Source organism: Pseudopipra pipra, chromosome 5 (assembly GCF_036250125.1).
Source record: "Pseudopipra pipra isolate bDixPip1 chromosome 5, bDixPip1.hap1, whole genome shotgun sequence".
Taxonomy (NCBI): Eukaryota; Metazoa; Chordata; class Aves; order Passeriformes; family Pipridae; genus Pseudopipra; species Pseudopipra pipra.
Window position 1 is genome coordinate 8,648,536 of NC_087553.1, and position 22,633 is coordinate 8,671,168.

Genomic DNA, 22,633 nt, shown 5'->3' on the forward strand with positions numbered 1-22,633 from the left:
AAAATTTGAAAACAATCCCAGAATCTACTTTTAGCCATTACTTTATTTTTTTAAGGAAGAGCCCATTACTATAATTAATGGAACCACACCTAGGTCCAAAGTTGCTCTGAAGTTTAATGCCCCAGACAAAGCCTTGTTAGTACACTTAAAACCCTATTTTGTTTAGGTCAGAGTTTGTTATTGATCTGATAGTGGCACCAAGGATGTATCCTAATTTATACTGGTGTGAGAGAGAGTAGTCTGTGACAAACTAGATTCTGATGCAGTCTTCTCATTTTGGAAAGACTCTCTTCATCATGGTGGTTGAATGGGGGAGTTGTTCAGGTGCTGATGTTCAGGTGCTTTGGGATTTTGTTTTGGGCTTTCCACTCCTTTTTTTCTGAGGATGCCCTCTTAAGCCAAGTTGAATAGCTTGCCTATGTTTAAGTTTGGAGATGGCTCTGATCAACTTGCAGGATTGCTGGGTGGGATGGTGGGGGAACACACAACAGAGGGTGTGACCTCAGTTTTGTCCATGTGCCCCTCTAATCACTGGGCCTGAGTATCTCGCGGGACTGGATGAGTTCTTCTCCACCTCTTGAAGGTTCAGACCTATGCCTTAAACATCCGAAGAGCTGCCCACACGTTTAACCTGCCTTCTGAGAACAGCCACGGGGAAGTCTGCGTTGTGTCTTCAGCTGATACCCGGGTACCGGCCACTGCTCCTGGAGCTGCAGCTCCAGCAGCGTCGCAGCTCAGCAGCCTCCTCCCGCAGGAGCCGAAGCCCCGGTCCATTCCCTGCCCTGCCAGCCGGGCAGCCCGGGGTGCTCGCGGCATTTCTGTCCCTCCATCGCGGCGGGAAGAACGACACTGGGGAGGGGTTGGGGTGCTCGATGGGGAGCGGTAGCGGAGATGCGCTTTTCGCCCGCCGCTTTGCTTTTCCTGCCCGTGGCGGGGAGATGCTGTCGGGAGAGGGAGGGCCGGGCGTGGGGAGGGTAGGGCGGTGCGGGGGGGAGCGAGGGCGGTGGCTCCAGGCTCTCGGCTCCCGTCCCTCGCCTTCCGCCGGGCTCGGTGCCGCCCCCGCCGAGGAGCCGCCGCTCCCAGCCCTGCCCGTGCGGCGAGAGGCGCGATCGCCCAAACTCCTGGGAGGGGAGACACCACCCGCCGCCGCCGCCTCCTCCTTTTCCTTCTCCACCTCCTCTCCCCCCTCCCCGCCGCAAACCCCAAATAAAAGGGGCGGGGGGCGGCAGGATGCGCCTCTCGGCGGGGAGGTCGGCGCCGCCGCCGGCCGCCTGATGCTGCCGCAATTCGCCATTGCCGGGCACGGCTCGGAGCCGAGCGGAGGCAGGCGGGGGGCAGAGGCGGGGGTCCCGGGGGCAGAGGAGCAGCAGCCCCCCCTGCCTGGCCGCCCCCGGGGGCCGCGGCCGCCGTCCCCCCCGATGCCCGACCGCCGCCGGCGGGGGGCCCCGGGGGCCCGCTCCTGTCTCCTCTGGCTCTTTGTGTTGCTGAAGGTAAGCGCCGGGGAAGGGAAGGGGTGCGGGTTTCCCCGCTCCCGTGGGCACCAAGCCCCCTCCGCGTCGCCTTTGTGTGCCTTTCCCGGCGGGACCGCCGCGCCCGGGCACGGCCCGCTGGCGACGGAGGCAGGAGCTCATCCCCGGCTGTCCCTTCTTTGTGCTCCCGGGGGATGTGCGTGTGGATTTGGGGGAGCGGCAGGGAGCAGCGCTGTCCGCCGTGCCCCGGGTCGAGGTGCGCTCTCTCTCCCACGTCCCCACCGAAAGTGCCGGCAGCCCAGGGGAGCGGCGGCGGCGCTTACCCCATCCTCTGTCCCCTCCAAAGTTCCCCGGCTTTCAGCCGAGGCGCTGGGATGTGGCGTTTTGGGGAGCGCTGCCCCGCGGGCCGGGCGGGCGGCGGCGGCATCGCCGCGCTGTCCTTCAGCACCGCCCGGGCACCGCGCCGGGTTCTCCCGCAAATCCCGCTTACCTTCACCCCCAGCAAGAGACCCGCTAACGAAGATGCAGCTAACAAAGGGGAGGGTGGTGTGTCGTGTTGGTTTTATCCTGGCAGAATTGAACGGTTCTTTTCTGATCAGCGATGTGCCATGTTCAGGCTCAGCCTATCTTCTCGGCAGATTAATTTTTCAAAGTTCTGCCTTATACTGCAAGCTTGGTTTCACATGACATTTTTTATCTCCAACGCTTTCGCTCCTTTAATGGTTTCTCAAGCATATTTAACGTGCTTTGTGTAACTTCCAAAAGAAAATGTACGTACTGTCTAGGTGAATACTGCTGACTATAGACGTCATTGCCCTAAAGCACAGAGCTCGGCACTACTAAAAACTTTCTTGTATATTTGTCAGTCACTGTTAAGGAGAGCTCTGCAACTAAGGACCTGACCTTTCGGAGTCATGTAAATGTTCTGTGGAAATCATCAGAACTCCTTGTGTGAATAAGAGTTTGCAGGATCATGTCCTAGAACAGCAGTGGCGTCGCTTCTAAAATTGACATTGCATTGACAGAACTATTTAAAGGGAAGCTTTTGCAGCATCTGTTCACATATAGTAGTCAACTGTCAGCTGTCTCATTTTCATAACTGCTGAAACATACATTTATGCAAGATAAAATGTTAATACACAGAAAAAATTTTGTTCCATAGAATTTGGCGATTAAAAAAAAGCAAAAGAATTATTTTTAAGAAAATAAGACTGTGGATGTTAGGGCCCAGCAGAAAAATTAAATTTCTAGTTTGATCCCAAATATAGAAGTGCACACAGTTTTAAGTATCTGTTTTATCCCATAATCACACAATTTACATTACTCTAAATCTTGGCTTTTTAAAAAATAAATGAAGTTGTTTTGGTGCTGGTTTTTTTTTAATAGCACTACTGTGGTAAAGCAAGACAGAAAATAGATAGTTTAAATTTGTAAAATACTATACTTGAAAAATAAATAATACATCTCAAGAAATTTGGTAAGGTGTGAAGGCAGCCAAGGCCTCAGGTTTTCATTGGAAAGTAGCCATCACTTCTCAGCTGGATAAAACTCAGACAAACCTGGGACTGTAAAGACAAAGAGAGGTGATGAGCATTAGCAGAATGTTGTAGTGTAAGAGAAGGTAAAGCTGTAGCTTCAGACGGAGGTACATCAGTAATGCCATGTGCCTGAAATTCACTGAGTTTTCTTTAATGTCTGTGTATTTCTTTGCAGTGTCAAACAATTGAGAACAACCAATTTCAAAACAAGGCATTCCCTAGTTTTGTGCTGTTTACTTCTGCCAACTTGCTGAACCAATACTAAAATTACCCAGCTTCAAGTTATTAAATTGGTGTTTCATCTAGAAGTTACTTTTGGTGAGAAAGGAGTGGCATTGAACTGATGAATCTGAAGACAGGCAAAACTGACGTCTGTGTGCTTGCTGTTTCAGTGTCAGCAGCCCAAATGTCACTTGCTAAGCTGAATCTGCTTGATGTGGCCTTGATGCCCATCTGGCAATTTATAAAATCATCAGCAGACTTTGCACAGTGACAAAACTGCTCAAAGCACATTTTCTCTTCTCTTCCAATTGTTGTCATTCTGTGGTGCAAAGTAATGATTCCAATTTGTTCTAAATCCTGACGTTGTCTGAAGTTGCTGGTACAGTCAGTGACTAGGGGAGGTCAAACAGGGATATTGCCCAGTGCATGTCATATACCTGATGTGGTTGCTCATTGGCTAGTAATATTTAGTTCCTTCTTTCACAGCGTGATGTGAATGCTTCCTGTGCTCCAGGATAGTACTATAATATTATTTTTGGAAATATAGCAATGTGATCTTGAACCTTTATCATTCTCTTTTTTTCGGTAGTTTTCTTGTGTGATGACTGGTTTAGAAATTAGCAGAAGAAAGGCATTGTGTGTGAGCTCAAATATGAATATGGATTTACAATACTTTTTAGAGGAGCAGAGCTGTGTCTTGCTTCAGAGAAAAGACTCCAACCATGCTGCTGTGGGAATCTCTTAATATATTGCCATTTTGCAATGGGTCTGTGTTCTCTGCTGTTTCAGTCAGAATGGGTGGAATGCATAGTCTTTAGCTGCTTGCTTCATAATTATCTCATTTTGGTGTGGCAAAGGCATGGCTGATCACAGCTGAAGGGAAAAGCTGTACCTCAGCTTAATAAAGAACAATGAGAAGTAGACACTTTCACTGATTCCAGTGACTGATGTCATCTTTGCTGTATCTTTTAATTGCAATCCAACAACCTTTCCTTAGTCATGACTGTACTGAGCTTTGACCAGTTGAAGTTCTGCTCTGGATTATGTGACTGGTATATCAGAGGTATGTCCATGCTGTTGGTATCTTGTACTTGAATGATTTTATGTTGCCTTTATTGTTACTGTGGGACAAGGTAGAGCTTAAATAGAAGACAAAACCATCTTGAACAAGCCAAACCTGATGCTGGGATGTGATGTACAATCTGTTACACCTCCAAGATGTTCTGACCAATGCTCTCAGTAGGAAAATAATGAGAAAACTGGTTGTCAGAGTAGTTCCATGTATGGACTAAATAGGAGGGATCACACTCTTCAGGAAAATTTTCTACAAATAAAGTAATACAAATCATATTTCCAGGAGACTGAAGTCCTTATATATCAGTCTTATATATGCTCTTCATATAAAGCAGCAACACTCTGTCTCTTAGCAAGGACAGCTTTTTGTGTCTAGCAGTGTAGAATTCTATCCAATACTACATCAGTTTATGGAGTTTGGCATCACAGCAAAGTCCTACTTCAGGTTTACATGGACCAAGACATTCAGAGAGATTTAGATTCTGTAAGACTTTACTCAGCTCAGCCTTACCCAACACAGGAAATATGTTTCTACTGGTGTAATTTTCAAGAATATCTACATCTTCAGTTAATAATCTAAAGTAAAGGTCATACCATCAGGATACTGCTTCTTTCTGTGGGAGAAACCTTTTTGAGAGAAAGGCTGATTTCACAGCTGGGAACCCCAGTGCATCACCACTCTTTCTTTCTGCCTGGGAAAAGCAACATGTTAATGTGAATTTTGATATAGAGTCCTTTTAGCATCTCTTCTCTCTCCAAGAGATGGTGGCTGAAGCTCTTACCAAGAAAAAAATTTTGCTTTCTTTCCTTATGATCATGTTCTATTAGCATCAAAATAAGATTTAAAAAAAACCCCAAACCTATCTTACCAGTTCATTTTTGTTTGCAAAACAAATGTAAGTGTTCCTCATGATAGGACAGGCTCAGAGGAACTACTGAGGTAAAGCAGTCTTTTCTGCTTACCACTAGTCTGAGACTATCCAGGCTGTATGGAAGAGAAAAGCATCCTACCAGAAAAAGCATACATTTTCTTTTTAAAAAAACTTTATTATAAGTAGGCATCCTTAGACCAAAACTTCTAAAAGTCATGTTCTCTCTCATTTAATCATTTTTATGGGTTATTTCTAAACCAGGGTGATTTCAGGGGGCAGAGCTAAAGAAGGGGATGGTTATGCCAACTCATGTTTACGGAACTGTAGTAGGCAAAACCCTCTCTGCGAGTGGAATAAGAGTCTGCTGTTACCCTTTGGCAAATTTCTGGTTTCATTGCGGTGAAATGACAGGGGACCACTGAGAAAAGATCTTTCCTGCCTGCAGGAGTTATGAGCCTCAGACTCAAATTGCACAAGGTCAGGAAGGCAATTTCGAAGTTCACCCCGGTCAGAAGCCGCACTAAAGGGTGATCCCTCACTCGGGCTCAGACAGGGACTGTGAGGAATAAAAACCTACCTGTGGCAATCCCACGGCCCCTGATTAAAGGACTCCTGGGCAATGTACTGGCTGAACTTGAGAAGCCCACTAATCTCTATATTTCTGCTGTCACCACACAGAGGAATATCACGAAATGACCTTACAGAGCTTCAGAATGAATGTTAAACTGAACAAAGTCTTGTGTAAGTCCACCTTGAGGTTTATTTTACTAGTCAGTCTCAGCTTTGGAGGAGAGAACTTTTTTTTACTTAGGTATATGGGTCAGGACAATAAATGTCAAAAAATAAACCTTTAAAAACAGGTGTATTTGCTGAAGAACTTAAGAGGCTCATAGTTAATTTAGAGTCAAAGTGTTTCTTGAAAACTATTTGTGTTTTCCATTGCAGAAGTATGTATTGTTGTCCTGAGCACTCTTCTGGTAAATTAGTGGTTTCATTTTTGTTAGTCAGGATTTTAAAGATTCTGTTCTTAAGGGAAAAATGAATTGAATGCAATTTAAATAAAAAAAAATCAAGTTTTGATAAATGTTAAAAATGTTTCAAAATAAAAATCTTTAAGGAGTTTAGTCCTTAGGAGTGTACTCATAAATTGAAGAGACTGGTTTATTAAATGTTTTGCAGACAAAAGCTATTACAATTTTTTTTTTAAATTAAACTTCTATCAATGTATAGTTGAAAAGAGGAAAATCTTTGAGAGGAATGTGGCAACATATGCCAGCTGCCACATACGTAGTATAACAGATGAATAGGGAAAGGGAGATACTGGAAACAGAAAGGTTACCTTGCTTTTCATAGCACTGTGTAATCTTGAATGAATGCAAGCAGTGAAGGGAGCAACTCCTAAGGAAGGTGTTTGGTGTCTCTTTGGCAAGCCAAACATGATGCATTCCATTTTGGGAACTCCTTCATTCTTATGCTGGGAAATCACTGTGGCTTTTAAATGGAGTTCCAGAAATAAAATTAAGTGCATCATGTCTGACTTGCCATAAAAATAACCAGAGCAAAAGTAGTAGGTACTGTGCTTGAATGACTATGGTTATCTTTGCAGTTTCTCTTCTTGCACTTATTTAGAGAATAAATGCTTTACAGTAAGCATCAGTGATGGGAAAGTTGGTGACACAGCTGCTGGTAACAGAGAAGAGAGCAAGCAGGACATGTTTTCAAGGGAATTAAACTCAGCTTTTAGTATACTGGTCTTCAGGTGGCAGCATGGACATGAGAAGAGAATATGTGGGATAGGCACTGTGACTGAGCAGAAAACGTAATATTAGGGATGGAAAAATTTGAGTAGAACATTTAAACTCAAGGATTGAGCACTTCAGAGGAGCTGAACAGAGGTAACAGAAGTAAACAACTCAGAGCTATTATTCTGTGTCAGTCAGAAATTTAACATGAGGTAGCTGTTTGGTAGATATGAATCTTTTGGGGGAGAAAAATCCTAAATTCCTTTTTAAGTTCTCTCGTAAAAACAGATAAGGTTGCCTGTCAGTGTAACAGATGTGATTTTGACATGGTTTGGCCCCAAGTGTGTTTTAAGTTATTGAGGCATGGATCTTCTAGCCATGTCAGAAGGGTTTGAACAACTGTAACTCCTTCGTGTGCTATAAACCTGTAGGTCCTCGAATCAGTTATGTTGACTTCCATATCATGTGAAAGCCATGTCTTTGGGATAAGAGAGCTTAGTCCCAGCCACTAAGTTGTTAATCAGATCAGCAACTCCTTCAAATTTAACAGCTTTCAATATTTTTCTTGACACATCCCTAAAATCAACTGAGAAGGGGTTATTCTTCAAGGCTGAGATGAGACCCCAGAGCAGACCACAGGTTTTCCCAGTTGTCTTGTTCCCTATGTGTAATCTGCTGTTTGTCTCCTGTCTGTTATCTGTACCACAGCTATTCAGGATCCTATTCTCTTTGTTCATATGGAAGTCATTTTAATATGGAAGTAATTTTAACATGGAAAATCTTTACTCCTTGCTAATCTATTAAACAAGAAAGAATGGTCTCATTCTACTTACAAAGAGCAAGGAATTTTAAATTCAAGTAAGAAACCTCCCCCCTCCAAGCAAAAACACCAGATAAAACACCCCAACATCCTATTAAATGGGGTGAAGAACAGTAAAGAGAATTGGTGGGGGAAAAAAAATCCACAGAAATAACGCTAATTAGTGTTTTCCTAAAGTACCGTTAAGTCAGAATTAAGAAAAAAAATGAAGATTTGCCAACAGCAATGAAATTAGTTTATTTATTATTTGCTTAGCTCTGCTGTGCCTAGCTTTATTCTGTAGGCAAAGTATCTGCAGACTCTGCCTGAAGTCTGAAAGATAGACACATCAAAATAAGGATGCTCTAGATAACTTAGAAATGATTATCATATATGCCAGTTGCTGGTATTCTCCAAGGAGCAGCATACCTTCCAAACAGAAGTCACAATTGCTTCCCTCAGGAGCTGAGCAGAGAGTTTTTTGTTGTTGTTGTTGTTTGTTACTTTTGTTTTTTATTTGGTATTGATTTCTACAGGATGTTGCTCATCAGGGCTTCTGGACATTTACATCAGTTTAAAACATCAAAAAAATAATTAATAATCAATGTGACTTTAATCCCTTCAAAGAGAACCCATTAACCTACAAAAAATGCTCTAGCTCACAATCATTTTGTGAAAGTAACTGAAAGCAGGGCAAGAGATGAAAGAGAGAAACATCACTCAGATATTTTCTTTTTTTTCAAAGAGAATTTTATTCCAAACAGAGAACATAGCTAATATTTTATTGCAGTCAACTTACTGTAAACTAGGAAGTTTGGAGGGTTTTTATATAATTTTCTTCCTCTAACTTGGCTGCCCCTGCGTAATATTGTACTGATATTATCTTGAGTCATCAGTGTCTGCTTCTGAGGAAAAGATTATGATGTCACAAAATCAATATCAGAGGATCCTATACTGTAATCCTTTTTCAGGAAAGTCCATTAAATCAATGCCTCTCCTTCTATGAGTAATGACTTTAGAATCAAGCTCTCTAATTTTGCTGTGTGAAGGAATAAGCAGATGGGATGGGATTTTACATAATTAACTAGCAGTTATTAAATACAACAAGAAAAATTATGACATTTCTGAAAGATAAATGAATACATAGTGAATTTCTAAGTGTATTTCAAAATGATGTCTGGTATAAAATTACTTCTCAGTTGCGTTGCAAAATAACATGTTAAACCAAAAATGCTTTTTTTATTTTTAAAGCTTTTGAAAACTAACTCAAAACTCCATAGGCTCTGAAGGTTCATCAGGTTTCCTCAGCAGTACTGGGGGGGAAATCATGAAAGCTGCAGAATGGTGGCACTATATGATGTCCTCGGCATTTGGCTGAAATGGAAGCACTCCGGGAATAGGGATAATAATTTTGTTATCTCACATGTTGTTCACGTGCAACAGCAATGTCTGTTAGCTGGAACCAGAACTGACAGGTTTCCTCTAAATGTGCAGGGTGCTGGGAGCTATCAGAGACTCTCCTGTGCTTCTGGGAACGGGTCCAAAGTCCGGGCGAACTCAATGGATGTTTTTGTGTTGTTTTAAATGGGTTTTGGAGCAAGCCTTGTTGGGAAGACCTGCAGCCTCAGCCGGCTGATGCTGTGAAGTCTGACATGCAGCACAGAGCCAACTGTGATGTGCAGGTGACCCTGGGCTCACTGCAGTGTTGGTGGCACAAACTGGAGGCCGTGGGAGGGTTTTGATTTTCAGAATCTGATAGCCTGATAGCTTAAAGAAACTCCCCATTAGATAAATCCTGAGCAACCTTCTTGTTCAGGGAGCAGCTGTATTGGCAAGAAGTGGTGTGTTGCAATTCACTGCTGAAGCCAGTGTAATAGGAACTAATGTGAGTGCTTCTGCTGCTGCAAGTGGAGCTTCTTCTGCAGGGAAATTAAGCTTTGTGACTAGCACTAGGCAAAAAATAGGATGCTTTTCTCCAGGCAGAGCCATCAGTCTCCTCTTTCTCTTCCTCTGCATGTTTCAGGGGCTGTTTGAATAAGAGTTCAGATGTAAGTACATTTCAACCTACAGCAACTTTTGTTGGCATTGCAACATTAACACAGATACATGGAAGGATGGAAACCAAATTCTGCATCAATACCAGATACTTACTTGTATCTGGATCTGAAAAGTACAGCTGGTCCCTGCTCCTTTAATAGGCTAGCTGGGTCAAAGCTATACCAAAACCCAATGACCATCTGGGGCCTTTGAGCTTCAGAACATAAACTCTCATCCTGCTTAGCTCAGGTGCAGTCTGAACACAGGCATTATTTTCTAGACTTACATTATTTTCTACACTTACACTGTTCCAGTTGGTTAGAAACCAGTAGATTTCCATTGCTGTGATAACACAAATGGAAATACCAGTTAAAAAAATATGCTTATCTGAAATGTAGAAATGAACCAAAATTTGAGAAATAATGTAAGATTGGTGTCTGGAATAATTTTTCTCTAAAGGGCAGTTTCTCATGGCTAAATTAACAGCTGGCAATGAGTCCAAGTTACATATTGAGTAGTAGAGCTGCTCTTGCTTGGAGGAACTCATGGTGGGGTCAAACCCTCTGAATTCTTTCCATGAAGAAGAGAAAAATGGATGTATTCTTAGATGTATAAGCCGAGCAATTGTGGAGATTATTGAACTGTGTCTGTTTCTGCATGGACATGTTTTTGTTTGCTTTAGAATTTAAGAATTAGAGGGCTGCATAGTCAAAAGAAATTAACAATAGCAGTAAGTAAAAATAGCCCCTTGACTACAATGCTTCACAACAGCTTTAAAAGAGATCTATAGCAATATTTGTTGCATATTATAAATATTCTTTAAAAATACAATATTTAGGGTGTTTTTTTTTTTAGTGTTTTGTCATCGATGACCTGAACTTTGCAGGAGCCTTTTGGCAAAATATTGTGGTTGAACCCCATGTGGTCACTTACCCCCCACATGGTGGGATAGGGAGGAAAATCAGAAAAAACCTGTGCATTGGGATAAAAACTGTTTAAAAATTGAAATAAAGTAATATACAGTAATAATAATAATAGTAATGAAAAGGGGCATAACAAAGAGAGGAATAAAATCCAAGACAAGTGCAGGTGCTGGGGTCCATCAGCGCTGGTCACTTTTCAAACATCACCTCCTAAGGGCACAGGAACAGCAATTCCCAAAAGTTGGAGGTCAAGCAGATGAGATAGAAGGCCAGTTTGGCTGAGCAGGGATCTTCTCTTGGAAATAAGGCAAAAAAGGAAGGTGTATGCCCAGTGGAAGCAAGGTCAAGTTTATGGGAAGAATTCAGAGTTGATGCTTGCCTCTGTACAGAGAGAATTGGTGTGACCACAGCTCGACTGGAGTTGAAGCTGGGCAGAAATGTGGGGGACAATAAAAAGAGTTTTTTCAAATATATTAATGACTAGGCAGTATAGAAATATCCTTGGCCCGTTACAGGATGGGGATGGTCACCTCACAAAGGGGACACAGACAAGGCAGAGGGGTTTCCTTCACCTCTATCTTCAACATGGACGACAGACCAAGGGAGTCTCAGTGCCCTGAGCTGGAGGACTATGGCTGCAAGAATGATCAGCTCCCAGTAACCCTGAAATTGTGCAGGATCTGCTGCTCCAGCTGGATCCCTGCAAATCTATGGAGCCTGATGGGATTCATCCAAGAATCCTCAAAGAGCTGCTGATGTCATTGCAAAACCTCTCTCGGTGATTTTTGAGCCGTCTTGAGAATCTGGAGAGGTCCCAGCTGACTGGAAGCTGGTGAATGTTGTCGTGATTTTCAAGAGGGGCAAGAAGGAGGATCCCAGAAACTACAGGCCTGCCAGTCTCACTTCAGTGCCTGGTAAAGTTATGGAGAAGATTATTCTGGGAGGGATTGAAAAACACCTGAAAGACAACGCAGTCATTGGTCACAGCCAGCACGGCTTCACGAGAGGCAAGTCCTGCTGATAAAACCTGATTTCCTTTTATAACAAGGTAACCCACCTCGCTGATCAAAGGAAGCCGGTTGATGTAATCTTTTTGGATTTCAGTAAAACTTTCAATGCTGTCTCTCACAGGATCCTTCTGGACAAAATGTCCAGCACACAGGTGGATAAACACATCACACCATGGGTGTGCTCACGGGTTGAGCACAGAGGGTAACAGTGGATGAGGTAACATCAGACTGGTGACCTGTCACTAGTGGGGTTCTGCAGGGCTCCCTCTTGGGCCCAGTACTCTTCAACATCTTCATAAATGACTTGTAAGGGATATTGAGCAAGTTTGCGTGATACAAAACTCGGAGAAGCTATTAACTCCCTCAAAGGCAAGGAGGCCCTGCAGAGAGACTCGACAAATTAGAAGACTGGGCAATCACCAACCATATGAAGTTCAAAAAAGGAAAGTGTCAGATTCTGCACCTGGGATTGTGCAACCCTGGATGTACGAACAGACTGGGAACAAGATGCTGGAAAGCAGTGCCATGGAAAGGGATCTGGGGGTCCTGGTTGATGGCAAATTCAGTAAGAGTCAGGAGGACCAACCATGTCCTTGGGGGGCATCAGGCAAAGCATTGCCAGACGTGATTTTCCCACTCTGCTCTGCACTGGGGTGGCCTCACCTGGAATTTGGGGCAGTTTTGGGCACCACAATGTAAGAAAGATATTAAGCTATTGGAGAGTGTCCAAAGGAGGGCAGTGAAGATGGTGAAGGGCCTTGAGAGGAAGCCATATGAGGAGCAGCTGAGGGCACTTGGTCTGTTCAGCCTGGAGAAGAGGAGACTGAGGGGAGACCTCAGTGCAGTTACAACTTCCTTGTGAGGGGAAGGAGAGGGGCAGGCACTGATCTCTTCTCTGTGGTGACCAGTGACAGGACTTGAGGGAATGGCTTGAAGTTTTGTCGAGGGAGGTTTAGGTTGGATATTAGAAAAAGATTCTTCACCCAGAGAGTGGTTGGGTACTGGAACAGGCTCCCCAGGGGAGTGGTCACAGTACCAAGCCTGACAGAGTTCAAGAAGTGGTGGGATGATACTCTCAGGCACATGGTGTGGCTCTTGGGGATGGTCCCGTGCAGGGTCAGGAGTTGGACTCGATCCTTGTGGGTCCCTTCCAACTTGGCAGATTCTGTGATTCTGTGATGCACAATGTAATTGCTCACCATCTGATGCTGACCGATGCCCAGCCTGTTCCTGAGCAGTGATCAGCAGTTCCCGGCCAACTACCCCCAGTTTTTGTACTGGGCATGGTGTTCTGTGGTATGGAATATCCCTCTGTGTAGTTCAGGCCAGCAGTCCTGACCATGCTCCTGCCCAGACTCCTGTGCACCTGCTCCCTGGCAGGGCATGAGACACCGAAAAGTCCTTGACTCAGGGTAAGCACTACTTAGCAACAACTAAAACATCACTGTGTTATCAACATTACTCTCATGCTAAACCCAAACACAGCTCTCTACCAGCTAGTAGGAACAAAATTAACTCTATCACACCTGAAACCAGGTCAGCAAAGCAACAAGCCAGAGCCCAGTTGGCTATGGCAGACATCATGGTTGATGCTGGGACAAGGGGCTTTCTGTGAGTTGCCTAACAGCCTAACAATTAGATACCATTTTTTCCTGGTAGGCAATACTACACAAGGTGATGGACAGTTCAAGTCAGGATATCAGTAAGTGTCCAGGTGGAGGACACAAATTCTGGAATGTCTGTTATATGATGCATGAGCTTGGAGCAGAGCCAGAATGCCTTCCCTATGGCCTCACCAGAAGGAGTGGTGTGACTGGAATAGTTGCAGGTGACATTATTTCATACACGAGTAAAACATATTTGTGAATATTATGAGGTTAGGAGATAAAATGGAAAAGAAACAGGAGCATTTTGGAAAGTACCAGAGCATATCTTGCAGGCTTTGTCTGTTTCAGTTATGTATGACGTTATTTCTGCACCCCTTTTCTTTTGGTAGCTAATCTTTAATAAACATGTAACCTGTTTGGAGATTGGATTTTAGTAATGATATCTTGTAATGATTGTATAGGATCAACTCTTCATTGTCAATATGTACTGTGGGTAAAACTCACTTACTGATCAAGGTATTTTTATTTTTATCTGAAAGGTTTTATTCCCCCCCCCGAGGCAGGGGTTTATTGCCCTTATGAGTGCTGGTTATATGGTAAAAGCATATGAGAGCTAGTGGACTATCATAGATACCTGCTCTACCTGGCTTTAGGCCGACAGTAATGCTGACATTCCTCACTCCACTGCACAGCTAGAAGGGTGTAGAGGGCAACTGCAGCACGTGGGGAAAGGGGGAAGCAAGAGGTTGCAGCAGGGGTGTTGAGAAAGCAGGTGATTCAGAATTGTCCCCTGGCTGTCATCAAAATGGCAATGGATGTAGTATAGAGGGACTCTGTGCACCTCAGAGGATGCAGGGACACCTGTGACAGTTTAGAGTTGTTTGAGGCTGGAAGGGATTTCTGGAGACCATCTGGTCTGAGCCTCGGCTCAAAGCAAGGCCAAGTAGGTCAGGGGCTAAGGGCCACGTCTGGATGAATTTTGAGTATCTGTGAGGATCAAGATTCCACCACCTCTCAGGACAACCTCTTAGGACCCTGCAGGAGAGGAATGACAGTCTGTTCAGTCTTTTAAAAAATCATGGATTGGTATTCAAAATAGAAACTGGTTTTTTTTTAAACCCGGCTGTTTTGTTGGGATTTTTTAAAATTAATTTCAAAATAATTTGGGCTGTCTTTGCCTGTAGATTTCCATACTCTGGGTTGCAGTCACAAGCTCTATGCTGAACTATGCTTGTTTTCTTGCATTCATCAGTGCCTTGAAGCTTGAGCTTTAAATATAATATCAAGGATCAAATTCGTAGAACTACCAGTGGTAGAATATGCCCTAATTATCACTTAAATGTTCTGCAGAGTCAGGCAGGTATCTGCCATCACTGCACATTCACTTCACAGGTTCGTATTTCTCAAGAGGGTTTTTTTCTTTCTTTTTTCTCTTTTTTTTTTTTTTCCTCCCTCTTCTGAATTACACTTCTGGGAGGAGAACCATGACTTCATATATTTTACAAGCTTAGGTCTTAGGCATGCAGGAAACCATTAAAGGTTTACCATAGGAGTACTGCAACATGAATGAAAGGCTCTTGGTGTAGGACTGGCCTGTGTCCTGGCTGGCTTAGTGCTAGAGCAGAGAAATCTCTCAGCACTGCATCCAGTGAGAGAAACTTGTATAAGTCAAGGTGGGAAAACACATGTCTCAAAGGAATATGTGGAATCTTTCCTAGAAATTCCCCTTACACTTTTTGTATTGATAACTGAAGCGTCAATCCCAAAATCAATAGGAAATTACAGGGACTCGATACACTTAATGAGCTCCAAAGGAACAGTTACTTAGGGCTGTGATTACAGCTTCTGCTGCCTGACTCCACATCATATCAGCATTTTATTACTAATGATTTGTAGTGTTGGAGGGAAGAATGAATTTGGTAATTCATTAGCTTTTTCACAGATTTTTGCCTTTAAATTAAGTTAGCTCATACTTTCAGATGTTTAATTGTCCGTGCTAGAATACAGATTTCTAGTTTTTAACTACAGGATACAGAATTTTAAAAAAATACTCCCCTTCCCCCCCTCCAAAAAAACCAAACAAAACCAAAACCAAACCACCAAAAAAAGCCACAAAAACCTGAACAACAAAACCTTCCCCACTTCAGCTTACAAAGTCTAAAATGGTGGTTATTCTATGGCCATTATGTCTTCCAATTCTGTTTCATGAATCCCAATATCCAAACAATCTCACCATAAAAAAGCCTTGTGCTTGTATCTTTAAAAAGTCAGATCTTCCAGTGAACATAAAAGGATATCATACAGTTCAAAAAAAGGTCTCATAAGGTCATTGATTAGAGAAACAAAATGATGCTTTTCCTGTGAAGACCCTACAATGCCAGATTTAATTTATTTTGGGAAGAAAGAAAGATTATTCTGTGGAATGTGCTTTACCACTTGTGAAGTAAAAGGTGTTGGCAGAGAGTGTGAAGATATCCTGGAGAACAGAGCTTATACAGAAGAAGATGAGTTTATGGGAAAAAAAAGAAAAAAGGAAAACCCTCTGCGCTACTCTGTATTTAGCATAAAAGAAATCAATAGAAGGGATTTTGAGATGTCGTCCATGGACTAGGGCTAACCAGCTGTGCTCAGACTGTGGTTTCAGAAAGTTTGGTCCTCTAATCCCAACTTCTCTGCGAAGCCAGATTTAGCTATGCTGAACTCTCTGGCCTCCACTGCACACAGAGGCTGATGAGAAGGAGGAGACCTCGAGGTCTGCTTCACACGCTGCTGTGCCCAGCAGAGCTGCAGGGAATATGGGAAAGGGCTCCAGGCTGAAATGGCTCTGCCACAGAGCCCCTTGCCTGCAACACAAATTTAAATGCATGATTTCAGTTGATATTAATAATTTGGAAGGTTTATAAATTATTAAAACCATAATTGCCTGACAGTTACATGTCACGTGGATATATATATATATATCCTTCATATATACCCTGGTTTCCCATAGTGCATTGGGGTTTTTTGTCTTTTACAGGTTTAAACAACGAAGTCTAGTGGTGTCAGAGGATGCCTGGGATTGATTCTTTACGTTTTTGTCCAGAAATGCTACACCCTGTTCCTCCAGTACTGTGTGACGGGTGGCTGGTAATTGCTGGATGCCCAGTGTGAATTTTTGCAATGATAACGAAAAGTCATTAGGAGATGAGCCCCAACCTGAATGAGAGGAAACAGATGGACTGCAGAGATGTGCCTATCCTGCACCCAGGAATGCACATGCTATGTTAAGAAGGCTAATAGAGGGGAAGGGGAGTGTCCCCTTCTGTTCCCGATAAATCCGTCTCTGTGCTGTCAGAAATGGCTGTAAAATGGGAGCTCTGTGATTTTTCTCTGCTGAAATGGTCTAGTCTCATTTATCTCTTTTTCCTCATTGCATATTGGCATATTCCTTCTCTGTGTGTATTTATCCAAATCGTTACTTGGTGTGTTGGACTAAAGGTCATATCAATTTTTTTCCTCTCTTTTGCTGCCTTTTTTCCCCCTCTAGTCCCTCTGTTTCTAAAGATGCCAAGCTAAATAACTGATGATTTCTTCTGATGCCAGAAGCCCTTCATAATATGCATGTTGAGGTTTAGTGTATTTTCCTTTTCTGCATATCACTATTTTCAATTTGTATGCAGAGCCATCCTCTAACCATGAACTCCTATGCCCAGAGCTGAGGATTATGTTCTTATCCAACATATGTACTCAGCCTGAAATGCTAAATCTCTGCTGCTAGAGGAACAGAAAGATGTTACGGTTGAAGGAGCTGTGTCAAAGTAACCAGTCAGATCAATCCATAAATCATGTAGTTTGAGAGGCAAGACTATTTGTGTCACTTGGCCAGTACTAATTCATAAGTTTAAATATTACTATTCTGACTGCGAGGGATTAAGCAAATATGGATTTTAATAAAAAAAAATAAAAATCAGTTTTGTGACGGGGATGGAGGAGTCTCCGTGGATGCTGTCTTCCACAGAAGTGGTTGGATTTTGGTAGCCTGTAGCATGGGGACTTCAGAGGAAACGTGGAAACAGAGGATGATAGTAGGTCTTGAGTTGTTCTTGAGTGGTTCCCCCACCTCTTCAGCCAGCCTGGTCTCACTGGGCAACTAGAAGCAGTTCCTGCCTGCTGGTGTCCCTGTTCCATCCTGTCCCTACTGCAGCAGCTCACACAGGAGGAGAAGAGAAGGCAGAATAGTTTACCTTGCTTTGTAGCTTCCCCCAGTTCTACATCAGGAGTTGCTTGCTGATACTGTCTGTCAGCATGTACAGCTGCAGCACAAAGGGTGGCTTCGTGGTGTGGCATGGGAGGGTGGCAGCAGGGACCTGCCCAGGTGCTGGGAAGGATCCAGCTGCTCTTGTATCCCAGTTTTCCCTGCCTGTGAGTCATGCCAGGGGTCATGGAGGCAGGTGGTCAGCCAGGATTGCTAATACTGCCTTGCTAATGGTGCTCCTCCATCCCTGCAGCTCCATGCTGGAAAAGGATACCATATCTCCCCATTTTCAGAGAAAGGCAGCATTGCTGGTTGTGGAGGTGGCAACACCATGCTTTCAACTAGTCCTTTCCCTTTGAGGTCATTTGTACCCTTTCTTCTTCCACAGTGCAGTTGGACTGTGCTAGTGCATCTCTGTTGGACACACAATGGGTGCAAGCCACAACGTGGTACCTCGGCACAGATGTTTTCCAAGGGCTCACGTTACCATTCATATTATCATGACAGAGTGCTGGCTGGCACCTAAAAAGCTGGCAGGGAGCTTATCCATGGATAAACTGTGCGCTAATCTGGTCTCCAGTTTGTGAAACTAGATGTGGTAATTGAGGGGGAAAGAAGGAGCACCTCTGAGGCAGCACCTTGTTGGAGAGCTGAAAGAAATTTCTAGGAAAGTGAAAAGACAAAGAACCTTTTCCTTTCCCTTTCCCTTATGAATTAAATACTAGATGATTTCTTTTTAATGGGCAGAGTGTGTGAATGTTTTATTTATTAATGCTGTGCAAAAAATGTTGTAGAGGCTGGGCATTCAGAAAGTTTGAAAGGCAAAATAATAATTTGGATTGATCTATAAACATTATTTTTATAGTTTTTGCTAAGATAGAGAAGCTTAAGAAGCTTCCCAGGATATATTTCTATTCTCCAGAAAGGGCATTTCAGTCCTAAGCTTTTAGCCCTCTCTAAAGAAACATGGAGGCATGTCAGTCAAGGAGTATTCAACAATTAACAACCACTTGAAGGTATTTGCAAATAGTTGCAATCGCATGAGATCTGTATTTTCCCAAGAATAAAATACTGGCCCATTTCTCGCATTTATCGTTTCTACTGTTTGTCCCTTCGCTCTTGTTTCCTTGGCCTCTTTCCTCTCCAGCCCACTTCTTCCCCTTCTGCTTCACTTGTCATCCCTGTTTCTCCTCCATCTGCACTTACCCTGCTCAATCCCCTCTGGCTCACGCCCAGCCTCTAACACACCCTCCTCACCCAAACTCTGTAACCTCATTTCTCAAGTATTTTGCTTTTGACTTCTATGTGAAGTTGTATTTCTCCAGAAAACATTTTGGATTGCTTTTTATAACAGTGAAAGAAAAAGCTTCTTTGCACACACCATTTAGCTCAGTAGTTAACTTGCAGTGGAATGCTAAATAGTCACAAAAAGACTATGAGTATATGAAATGACTATTTTAGTGAAGATAGCTGCTATTCAAGTAGAGATCATATTTCTCAGGGGAAAAAGGGCCAATTACTGAGCTTAGTCACCTGAATTCACTGTGAATTCAAACGATCTTCTTCTAAAGCAATGTTGTTACACTGATTTTTGCCAAATGTAACTAAAACCAGCCGAAAGTCCCTGTGACTTTCAGCTCAGCTGGCTGTAACTATGCTGTTTTCAGAACCTTGTCCTTGCTGCAGTTTACAGAATCACAAGATTGTTGAGGTTGGAAAGGACCTCTGGAGGTCATCTGGTCCAACACCCTGGCTCAAGGAAGGCCACCTAGAGCTGGATGCCCAGGACTGTGTGCAGACAGCTTTTGAATATCTATAAGCACATACCTCCATAAACTCTTTGGGTTGGCCATTTACCACCACCAAGCTGGCTCTGGGATACCAGCACAGAGTCAACACACAGCAGATCCCATAGATATGCTACTGTAAAAGATAAATAGATTTATTTAAAAATTTAGCTTTTTCCCCAAACTAAAAATTATTTCTTCTTTAGAAATACGTGGTTGATTGTCTTAAAAGTATTGTACTGTAATCTTAGTAGGGTGGGAGCTTCAAGCCTTTGTGAAGAGTTTAAAATTGATGTTCATTCTTCCCCTGATGCCTTCACCTTTTCATGGGAAGCATTTAATGCAAGTTTGTTTGGGTATTTTTGTCTGTCTGGATATATCTTTCTTCCATTTATCATACTCTAAGCTTTCTGGTAGATAAATTGGTCCTCCTCTACACTAGGACAGGTTGATGGCCCATAAAATAGATTTTCCAGGACTATTGCTGTGGTTATGTGATTTATACTAAGGCCCTCCCTGAGTTCAAAACCCACAATTGCTAACAATGGTGGGACTCCCACACAGCATACTGGAATTTAATCAGTGATATTATCAGCAGAAATGCTTTCTGCTAATGAAATTGCTTTTGAATATCACTGTTTAACTTACAAAACTTACAGTTCTTTCTAGAAAACCGGTCATTCCGTCGACTTGTGAAAGCAAATAAATAATGAACTAACGCCACAAAGGCATATTTTGTGAAGGTTATCTTCAAAGAGTTTCACTGGGGGTCTCCAATCCACGGATGGAAAGCTGGTGGCTAGGTACAGGCTCCAGCATCCGAGGAATTGAATGACAGCCTTAAGCTGCAGCTGGGGGTGGTGTGAGACCCCTGCCAGAGAAATGTCCTGCTGAGGGCACAACTCTGTGGCTTCACTGGTGCGTGGGGTTCTCAAGCAGGTGGTGTAGCTGGACAGATGGCTCTGGAAGAATGTTGAATGGCATGTGGATCATGTAGCAGCAGAGAGAGGCTGAGCTGTGGAGGTGAGGCAGTGGCACGTGGTAGGGACAAATGAACAAGCTGCAGGTGGCTCTGCCAAGAGTCGGGTGTCTTAGCAGATATTTCCTCTTCTTTCTTGCAGAAATATTGTCCAGACACATTCACGTGACTTTACAAATCTTTCTTTAGTTTCTGAATGTCTGGTAGCCAGAGCAGGTTGGATGCTGCTCACAGGAGCTTAGAGGGCTGTGGAGCCTTGCCTAAGCAGGAGGTCCAACCTCCCCAGAGTGCTGAAATTGCTGTGCATGTGCAGGATACCTCACAGAGTTAAGAGGAAATTGTTGCCTTTATGCTTATGAATGTGTTAGGAAGAACTGTGAATGCCTTCAGAAGCATCTGCATATGTGTTTCTGTACAAGTCCAGCAGTTTGGTTTCCTGTCACACTGACATAACCACAGGCAGAGCAGCAAGGCAGTAGCCTAGAAATTTCTGAAGGAATCATGCTGGGACTGCTGCCTTTCATGTCCTGTGACAGGTTTCCTAAATTATCTTTGTTAATGGGGAACAAGGACAGATAGTAAAGAATGGCCAACATTTTGATGAAGACCAGAACCAGTTTTAACCTTGGGAATTCAGTTGTCTTCTGGTAACCTCTAGAAATGAGTTGTCATTAAGTAAGGCTGTTCTAGATGTACATCAGCTGTTGCTTGAAAAAGAGTCTGGAGATGAAATACATTAAAAATATTTGCCATTATTAAGCAAATAAAGTGACCCAAAATGGAAGCATTTACTTGGTCAGCAAACAAATTACTAATTTAAAACCTTGCTTGGCTTTGTTTTGGTAAGCTGCAGTTCTGCATTGGAATTTATTATTTTTGGGTTTTTGCTTCAATAAAGTTTCTGCTGAAGTGGAAGAATGTCTGCAGATTAGCATGGGGCAAAAGATAATTAAAGTCTGGCACCTAAAGATGCTGAGGGGATAGAGAGTATTAGCACTGGTGTTCTCATGCTTGCTAATGTCTGTCTCGTCTCCATAGGTAAATAAAAATTAACAATGAAGTATTTTATATTTTGATGATTCCGTATCTGTGTTAATTGCGGTTTGTAAACCACAAATCTTATCTTCCTGTCATTAATATACAATGAAGATACTGAGTTTTATTTTATATTTTGTTTTACTTTTTTAATTATAGATTAAAATGTCCTTTTTAGACAGTTTACAGCTGGGTATCCTGCCCATGATGCACCAAATGCACTTGTGTAAAGGGGAATAAGAGCCAGGAGAACAAACTGCTGCCTGTTCTGATCACAGAAATGAGTAACTTATTGAATACAAACTAAATTTCTGTCATAACTAACACATTAACATTAGTATTACGCCATCAGCATTGCCCTTCCACCTTTAATAGAACTAAAGAAAGTTCGCCTTTAAATTGTATTCAGATTTATAATTGAGCATTTTGAGTGATGGCTTCATCTACTGCAAGCAAAAGAAAATGATTTACAATGTCTGTCAGTAGAACATTGTTATATGAGGAGAGATTAACAATCAGACTTTCAGACTCAACAGTATTTGTAATTCTGAATTTTCTGTTTTAATGCAAATGCTCTGTCTTTAAATACTGTGCTCTGTCTTAATTAGGTAAAATAACCCTTCCTTGCTTGGGTAGTCCCCTAAATTAGTGATCAGCCTAACACCCTCAAGATCATGTTTTTGCATTGCTTAATCCATTCCAATTGTACAAATTGAAAGAAAAAAAAGAAACCGGTCTCTTACACAAGAAGCACAAGAGGCATGGCTTCAGATCTAAATTCCTCTGGTTTAACTTCTGGTTGTTCGTTTAGGGATGTGGTTTAGTGGTGAACACAGTGGTGCTGGGTTAGTGGTTGGACTTGATCATTTTAGATGTTCTTTCCAACCTTAATAATTCTGCAATTTTAAGAGGAGACTCCGACAGGCATTAGTGAGCTCAGATCAGACTTCCCCCAGCTGAGCAGCTTCTGCACCACACTTTTTGGGAATTTATGCTCTGTAGAAGTGGTGTCAGTAGAGAGCTGACCAAAGGAGTGTCAGTGTGACCAAGTGTACTGCTGACACAATGAACGGAGTACACTCAGGAGAGGAGGCAAGATCTGGGGCTGGTCCCCTGTGATGGTGGCAATTACTCACTGGTGCTTTGGCTGGATGGGTCTGCAGCACAATTGGGATATGTGATTATGCCTCAGGTACCTGTGCATAAACTGGTTTTAGTCTAATCGGGTCAGCTACAGCGAGCAGCAGAGCTGTGGTGGTGAGGGCTTCAGCTGCTGAGTGTGCAGCCTGTGCTGGAACCGATGTT

At 43.0% G+C, this 22,633-nt stretch overlaps 1 protein-coding gene across 2 annotated transcripts in view; it reads left to right on the forward strand.

The window, feature by feature from the left end:
* Positions 1-1,065: 1,065 nt before the first annotated feature.
* PTPRO (protein tyrosine phosphatase receptor type O) overlaps positions 1,066-22,633 on the forward strand; it is a 154,465-nt gene continuing 132,897 nt past the window's right edge. For both annotated transcript variants that reach the window (XM_064654359.1, XM_064654360.1), the window contains exon 1: positions 1,066-1,490. In XM_064654359.1, coding sequence (XP_064510429.1) covers positions 1,275-1,490 — 216 coding nt within the window. In that variant the 5' untranslated portion in view covers positions 1,066-1,274. The remainder of the gene's footprint in view (positions 1,491-22,633) is intronic.